At 42.9% G+C, this 8,553-nt stretch overlaps 1 protein-coding gene and 1 pseudogene across 1 annotated transcript; both read left to right on the top strand.

The window, feature by feature from the left end:
* Positions 1-3,632: 3,632 nt before the first annotated feature.
* On the top strand, positions 3,633-4,448 carry LOC147452106 (chlorophyll a-b binding protein 4, chloroplastic pseudogene; annotated as a pseudogene).
* Positions 4,449-4,887: 439 nt separating this feature from the next.
* Positions 4,888-5,808, top strand: LOC147452105 (cysteine synthase-like). Its single transcript, XM_086517906.1, has 2 exons — positions 4,888-5,190; positions 5,318-5,808. The coding sequence occupies exons 1-2, from the start codon at positions 5,136-5,138 to the stop codon at positions 5,524-5,526; spliced, it is 264 nt and encodes an 87-aa protein (XP_086374032.1). The 5' UTR covers positions 4,888-5,135; the 3' UTR covers positions 5,527-5,808.
* Positions 5,809-8,553: the final 2,745 nt, after the last annotated feature.

Below are 8,553 nucleotides of genomic sequence, written 5' to 3'. Positions count from 1 at the left end.
TATATTTTGACGGCAGTGGACTATCTTTCTAGATGGGCAGAGGCTATAGCAGTAAAACAGATCACTGCAAAGGATGTGGCAAAATTTGTGTATGATGAAATATGTTGCAAGTTTGGGGTGCCATTAGAGCTACTTTCAGATAAGGGGCCAGGATTTAGAGCTAAACTGCTAGACTTCTTATGCACAAAGATGAAGATTAAGCACCAGCATACCACTCCTTATTACCCACAATGTAATGGCTTAAATGAAAGATTCAATGGTGAGTTGGTACAGATTCTTTCGAAAGTGACAGAGCACCAAGGAAAGAATTGGGATTTGGAATTGCCTAGTGCATTATGGGCTTACCGTACTTCGGTGAAGACAGGTACAGGGTTTACTCCATTTCATTTGGTGTATGGAAAAGAAGCACTATTGCCTGTGGAAGTAGAGTTGCCTGCGGTCAAGATGTTAGAGAAGTTGCTTGGGCCGCCTAGTGATGCATTCAAAGAGAGGCTCTTGCAGTTACAAGAGGTCCAGTTGGATAGGATGAGCGCATTGGAGCATTATGGGCAGATGCAGGATAAGGCTTTGGCAAAGATAAATGAACAGGTCAAAAGTAAGGGTATCAAGAAACATGACTTGGTTTTGCGCTACAACAGTAAGCTGAACAACACCTTCCAAAAGAAGTTTCAAATTAAGTGGGAAGGCCCTTTCAAGGTAGTGGAGTGTTTTCCAAATGGCACATATCAGCTAGCTAACCTGGATGGTGTTCTACATAAGTCAAGGGTAAATGGGTTGCGTCTTAAATTGTATCATGCTAGATTGATGATGGTGGAGCAAGATGAGCTGTCTGTGGATCAAGCACTGTTGGTGAGGGATGAGGAGACCTGTGATGCGGCGAGTCTCATATCTCTCTTTGCTGCTGCTGATCATGAATGATCTAGCAGGCTAGGGGATGGGCAAATTATGTCAGGAGTTTTTTGGAGCAAGGGATTGCGCATATGTACATACACATGCATGGTGCATCGAATAAAGGATTGCCCAATTTCCATAGCCAAGTGGTTACGTGGGGCCCACATGTGTACAGGTAGGACAGCATGTACATAGTGCAACGATTTTCACTATCACCAGTACCAGTAAGTTTTTTCTACAATAATGAGGAGTTTATAGCGCCTAAAACTTCTCGAGGAAGCTATCCGCGGGCCGACGACATGAGGTCAGCAGGTGCGTCAGATGGCATCTAGTGGCGTCAGGAGGGCGAACGAGGTCAATATTTGCACGCGGATGAGAACAGACACAACATGGGTGTTTTCTTGTGAGAGTTATGCAGAAAGGTCATCATTAGGACCACTTTTTGGGGCCACTTCACGTGGTGGCGAGATGCATTATTGGAAAAAAGCTGAGTGCCAGGTGTGCGAATGATGCAAAGAGGTGACGACTATGCACTGCGAGGTCAGTTTTTGGCCTGTTCGGGGTCCGTTTGAGGTCATCTAAAAGGCCAAGGGTGCCCAAGTAATAAAGCTAAGTGTGGGAACTGAAAAAACTGAGAGAAGACCAGAAAAAACGTGGAGAAGAGAGGAGGAACAGCCGCAGGTGTGTTTTTTGCTCATTTTGGAGCTTGTTTTGGCCGTAAACTGCTCATCCGAGGTCGGATTTGAGCACTTTGACATTGCAGACTGAGGTTTTGGGCCGTTCCGGACGCGATGGCGCTGTCCATTTTGCCAAATTCCTCACTCTTTTCCTGCTGTTTTTCTGTGTAAGTTTCTCCTATGAGCGAAGTTTTTGCTCCAGTTTGTGATTGTATCTGGCTTCTTTTACCCATATTGTGTGAGCTATTTGCCCCATTGGTGTTGACCCAAGCTCAATTGTATCTAAACATCAGAAATTCTCCTCTTTTGAGCTGAGTTTTTTGGGTGTGTGTGTGTGTGTGTGTGTGTGTGGAGTGGGCAAGTGGATAGTCTCTCTCCTCTCACTCTAGAGGTGTGTTCCCTGTCTCGGCCAGGTGTGTTGTGTAAGCCGAGTGGTGCCCCATAGTGTGTGTGTATATCCTTCCAAGAGTGTGTGTCGGGTCGTTATAGAGGCACTGTGTGTGTTTTCATCCCGCTCACAACGTGAGTGTACAAGAAGGGGGGTTTTAGAGGTCAAACATAAGCATATATAATAGGGGTAGCCCCCCATTATTTCATGCTCGTATCGTATGCATAAGGGAGGGGGGACCTACCCCATAGGGGGGGGGGATATTAAGTGCTTATTCCATAAGACACATGCCCTAACAAGCCAATTAAAGAATCTTTCACGTGTTGTTCTTGGTATTTCATAGAGTTGATTTACTCCACTAGCCAACTAAGATAGCTATACCAATGAGAATATATGGTAACTCCCTATCCTCTCCCTTAGCTAACATCTTTAAGACTTGTTCAACAAGTTTCTAGATTTGTTGGGGTTGATACTACCATAAACTTGACTAATCTTCTTTTATGTAGCCACTAGGCATCAATATCTTGGACATTCATACCCTCATTAGCCTCTTCAACATCATCATCATCAATACCACCATCTGCATAGGCTTTGTCTCCACATTTGCACCCTCATTTTATTTATTGTTGTCTTCTTGCACATCATCCAAGTCACTCTTCTCTTCTTCTTCTTCTTCTTCTTCATATGCGAACTCAATAGCAACACCAATGGCATGATCAAGAGCTTCTCTTGCACCCACGATACCAATCATTGTAATCTATAATGAGTTTTCCAATCTTTGCATGTGTGTGCATTGTTTAGTACCTTTTCAAACTCTTTCTTCTCATCTAGATCCTTGTTTACACATATCATGTATTTACAATTGTACATTGATGTACATTACAACCTCGAGAGGCAACCGTGGGAACCACCCCAATAAAGGAAGAGAATACACCCAAGAGAACGCAACCCATGAGCCTTGAACCCTCAACCTTGGGGTTACATCACAAAGGTTTCACCAAGTGAGGCCATTCTTTCAATGTGGAGGGCTAGAGACTGAGGGTGCCTTATATTGGTCCCATTACCTTATGCCTTTAAGTGGCAAATATCCCGCACACGGGCACTCTGGGCAAGTTAAAACAAAGAGCCTTAAACTTAAGGGCTATTCATACCACACGCTTGCCCTCGTTTGAGTTGTGCATTTGTTGCGACTTCCTTGTCCCAAATGTTTAGTCGAGAGAAAGAAACTCTTCTTCCATATCTCTACCACTACCCAAGACGCCATCTTCCTCACACTGATAGCATCCCTTCCTCCTGAAGCTTCCCTCTTGTTCCTCGCCCTCTATTACCATGGTATGTCTTTCTCCCTCTCTACACCCTTCAAATCCATAGCTGTGTCTCTTCATGCCGATTTTGCTTCATCTTTCCTTGCATTTTTTTCTGTTTTTCCAGGTGGAATCGTACTGGGGTCGCATTCATTGTTTGGAAGCAGGATACGATGCAAAGTGAGGGCGTACCCGTGGAGGGCATCCATGACCCTTCCACGCAAAAGGAGAACATTGCCTCCAACATCACAGAGGTGCCACAGAGAGAGAGAGAGAGAGAGAGAGAGAAGTCACTAGCAATCGAGCGCTTAGAAGGAAGCAGAGAGAACGAGAGGGGGCTCGAGAATGAGAAGCTCCTGTATGTTTGCAGAAATGGCTGCTATGCAGGTGACATTGGGCGTTTCCTACCCTTCTTCGTCTCTATGCAAGTCGTCTTTCTTGGGGAGCGCCTCTCGTCTTTCTTGGGTGGCCTCTGTTGTTGCCCCTTCCCCTGTCTGTGCCTTCAAGGTCGAGGCAAAGAAAGGTAAATGGCTCCCCGGTCTGGCATCCCCTACTTACCTTGATGAAAACCTTGCTGGTGACAATGGCTTTGACCCCCTCGGCTTGGCTGAGGATCCTACCAACCTCAAATGGTATGTGCAAGCAGAGCTTCAAAATGGAAGGTGGGCAATGCTTGGAGTAGCTGGCAGGTTGATCCCTGTCCTCTTGACAAAGATTGGTGTTATCAATGTTCCTGCATGGTATGATGCGGGCAAGGTCAAGTACTTTGCCCCCATCTCCACTCTCTTTGTGATCGAGTTCATCTTGTTCCATTATGTGGAGGTGAGAAGATGGCAAGACATCAAGTACCCTGGCAGTGTGAATGCCGATCCGTTCAACCCTAAGCTTACTCTACCCCCTGGCGAGGTTGGATACCCTGGAGGCATCTTCAACCCCTTCAACTTCCCTACTTCTCTGGAATACAAGGAGAAGGAGATTGCAAATGGCCGGCTTGCTATGCTGGCCTTCCTCGGCTTTGTGATCCAGCACAACATTACAAGAAAGAGCCCTGTTGACAACCTGTTTACCCATCTCGCTGACCCATGGCATAACACCATTTTTCAGACCTTGCAAGGCTTGTAAATGTAGTTATGCATTGTCCTTTGATCAATGTGCTTCATGTAATTGATCTCTTGGAGTTGTAGATTATATTGTTTCGTTTTTGGGGGGAAAAGAGAGAAAGAGAGAGAGAGATGGAATCCTTTCTGTATGTATAATTTGTGCTTGGTGCTGGCTTGTGTAGCTAATAGGATGGAGTCCTCTGGTGGAGCTCAAGAATATAGCTAGCAAAGAAGGAGCCCTAGCTCGAATTGTCGAGGAAGCTAGAGTGGCACCAACCCCTCAGTTCTGTCAAGGACCGCATCGCACTTCTGTAAGAATGCTTGTTCGTTCTTTTGTCCAACATCATGGCATTTGCGCTTGCTCAATTTGCTTTGGCAGCCATGCTTTTGAGCCTCCTTGTGACTCTGACAATATGATTGAAGATGCCGAAAGGCGTGGATTGATCAAACCTAGGCTTATTACTCTAATCGAGCCCACTAGCAGAAATACTGCCATCTCCCTGGCTTTTGTTGGTATCCATAAAGGATACAAAGTTGTAGCAGTTATGCCCGCATCATATTCACTAGAGCAGCGCATGATTCTGCGTGCATTGGGAGCAGAGATCCACCTTACAAGTCGCTCCTAATCGCCATTAAGCTGAACGTCTCTTTTGTCTCTGATGAGCGTTTTAGGGTAGATGATTTAAAGGAACCTTTACTTTCAAATCTTGGTGTAGGGATAGCTGGAATCTTTGCTAAAGCAGAAGAGCTAGTTGCGACAAGACCTAACAGTTACATGCTGAATCAAGCAATGAACACCATGAATCGTGGTGCTCACTTCCAATCAACAGGTTGGTACGCCTCAAAAATCCTATGTATCTATTGAGGACATAAATTTTGTATGTAGTCTTTCCATTAATCCGTTGTACAATCAGGCAAATATATGTATATTTAGAAATTGTTAGTTTGATTAAGCAGGGCCAGAGATATGGAAGGATACAGCTAGGAATGTGGATATTTTCATGGCGCAAGCAGGTACGGACGACACCTTCTCTGGAGCTGGGCAATTCCTCAAAGAACAGAACCCTGATATCAAGGTGATTATAATTGAGCCGGCTGAGAGCCCCGTGCTATCTGATATGTATTTGGCCTCCCTGTTGCGAAGAGTTTGTGGTTATCATTCTTAGACTATGCTTTACAATTTTTTCTTAGGGGGTTGCAAGGGTCTACACAAGATTTAGGGAATCGGTCCTGGCTTTATTCCTGCTATGACGGATGTAATTAGCTTGGCCAATGAGATCATCACAATCTTGATGGAAGAGTCCATGACTTATGCGTGTCAGCTTGCCAAAGAGGAAGGCCTACTTGCAGGCATTTCCTCTAGCGCTGTTGTTGCCGCTGCATTGAACGTAGTTCTACACTTTGTGTTCTTTTCAATGGTGCTTGAGGATGCAATTTGGAATCAACAATGTGGTTTAGTGCTCAAGGTCCCCACTTGTTTTCACGGTTTTTGAGGTCTCGAAGAGACCGGAGAATGCAGTCACAAGTTGATTGTGACTATTCTACCAAGTTGCGCAAAGCGTTACATGACATCTAACTTGTTTGCTGCAATCCGAGAGTGTGAGAATATTCTCTTGTCTATGTTGGTTGCAAGTCAGCCACATGTTTGTGGAATAGTCATGGAATTTACATCAGCCAAGCTTTCAGATCATATCAAGGGGCAACAATGGCTATTGGAGATTGAATCAGGGATGCAAATTGGCATTATAGCTAGCAGATAATTAGTGAGGTAATTGTTCTTTGATTGAAAGGATCTCTCTCTCTCTCTCTCTCTCTCTCTCTCTCTCTCTCTCTCTCTCTCTCAATCTCAATCTCTAAGTTCCATAGTTGCATGAAATTGCGAATGGGAGGTGGGAATGGGAGCAAAAACTAGGGGGAAAATGTATATACGAGTAGTTTGGTTATATGTGAGTTGTCAAAGAAGAATGGGAATTGCAGTTTAGTGTATGTCATAGATACCCGCGAGCCTGGCATCGTAAATGTTTGCCTTTGTAAGTTCTGTCTAAAATGTTGCTATCACAAAGAAAGAGGCTTGGTTACATGTTTCTATTGGTGACATTAGTGCTACTTGTATTCGACAATCCCCTTCCTTTGATGATGGCTCTGATGATGAGGAGGAAAATGATGAGCCTCAGAGAGCTTCGGACAATTTTCTACCCAATCATTGGTTTTGTGATTCATTGGTTAGTGGTTATTTTCATATGAAGTCGCTTTTGTTGCTCTTTTCTTGCTATTGGTCTCTAGACTCTGGTTCTTTTGTTAAACAAAAGTTATTTAGATTGTTTATTCAATTTTCTCTTCAAGAGTTTTGGCTTTGGTCCTTTGAATTTTAATAACCGAGCTTGATTGCAAGCTTGCCTTAAAGTGAATTGGAAACGCTTTTAGCAAAAGCTTCAAATTTTGACCTTAAAACCACGAGACTATTAAGTTTGCCTTCATTTTATAATTCTAATACTCTATTATACATTGTTTGCAAAAGTTAGAATGAATAAAAACGTTTGAGTTTGGTACATGATATGTGTGTGTGTGTGTGAGAGAGAGAGTGAGAGAGAGAGAGAGAGATTGAGATTTTAATAAGAAAGAGATACATTTAGAGAAAAAAAATAAGTTAATACCTTTTGTAATGTATTTTTATTTAATAAGTGAAGTTTTCCACGGTTGTTTATGAGCATACCATTATTTGTTATTTAGAGAACAATCCATTTCATATGTGTGCCTTAAATCCCATGTGGGAAGCCTATTGAGTAGGTGGCTAGTATCATTTGTTTTGAGACTGAGATTTGTATCAGTTTACAGGGGAAATGATGTCCGTCTTTTGACAAATTAAATTGAATCCATTGGTTTATTTTAAATTTGTATTCATTACATTTGTTGCTTTTCATGGTTTGTTCTCTTAACATCTATTGCAAATGAAAACAAACTAAAATCTACACTTCTGTTCATTTGCAGTTCAACATGTTTTTTTGCAAAAGCTTTGCTTCTAAAATTGTTATGTTACTAGTATACCTAAAATAGTGGGTCATTACATTGCGTACGAAATCCGTATGAGGGGGGATGGTTCATTGCGAGAACGAATGTATCTTGTCCGTATGTAGGGGGGTAGGTTAGCATGTAAGATACCGTACATAGGGGCTTTTCTCTAATTTTTATGCACGGAGGTGACACCCCCATTACTAATAGTGAATCCCCCGGGTTCAAGAGGCGGCAAAGAAGCAAGCATATCGAATTTCTACAAACGCAGCAAACTGGCAAAACTTATATGCCCAAAATGTGCATGGCACAATTTTGCATCTGAAACAGCTCTTGAATCTGCAACTGCATTTGCAACATTTTGTCCACACTTGTCATACAAAGTGAGCTTATACAACCCACGGTAGAAAAAGCCAAATGCAACAATTTCATCACCAAAATTGAGATCATGAATTGTACATTTGTCGTCCACAAATTTGACTACAAGTCAAAGTGTAGCAAGTGTATATATAGACAAAGGATTCTTCTTGATCCCAGGTACATAAAGTGCATCAACAAGTGTGAAAGAACTGCCATTTGCAGTAGTAAGCACAATCTTTCCAACCCCCTGAACCGGATAAGAGGCATTGTTGGCACAAGTGACTAAATTCCCATGAGGGACAGACTCAAGAGAGGTGAACAATTCACGATGTGAGGTAATGTGCTTTGTAGCCCCACTGTCGAAATACCACACATGTGAATCTGTAGCAACTGACATGCATGCATCATGGATAGTAGGATTGTAAGTGCACTCTGCACTAAAAGCCCATTCTGCATCAACATCAGCATCACAGTCTCCTTTCACAGAAGACTCAACAATGGCTGCATTTGTAGTGGAACCAGCATTTGCAGTGGAACCACCCTCTTTCTTCTTAGCCTCTTTGGCCTTCAACTTAGGACACTGCTTGATCAAGTGATCATTAGCTTTACAATAATGGCAACGCATCTTCTTTTTGCCCTTATCACCAGAATTTTCATATGAATTGCTACCAGCAGAAGCATTAGGAACAAAATTTTTGCCACTCGCAGGAGAACCATAAGAAGTGGCTACATTGTTGTTACCACCCTTTCTTTGAGAAGCAATAAAAGCATGTTCAATTGCACGCTTCTTGGTCCTATTTTTTTGGAATGTGGCTCTTGTAACA

Source organism: Adiantum capillus-veneris, chromosome 8, assembly GCF_014529385.1.
Source record: "Adiantum capillus-veneris isolate H3 chromosome 8, ASM1452938v2, whole genome shotgun sequence".
In the NCBI taxonomy this organism is placed as follows: Eukaryota; Viridiplantae; Streptophyta; class Polypodiopsida; order Polypodiales; family Pteridaceae; genus Adiantum; species Adiantum capillus-veneris.
Note: the sequence above shows the minus strand (reverse complement) of the source record. Positions and strands in the feature narration are given on the sequence as shown.

Coding starts and splice junctions, on each gene's coding strand:
- LOC147452105 (XM_086517906.1), top strand. CDS start 5,136: ATGCTGAATCAAGCAATGAACACCATGAATCGTGGTGCTCACTTCCAA. Junction 5,191..5,317: donor TGCTCACTTCCAATCAACAG/GTTGGTACGCCT, acceptor TTGATTAAGCAG/GGCCAGAGATATGGAAGGAT.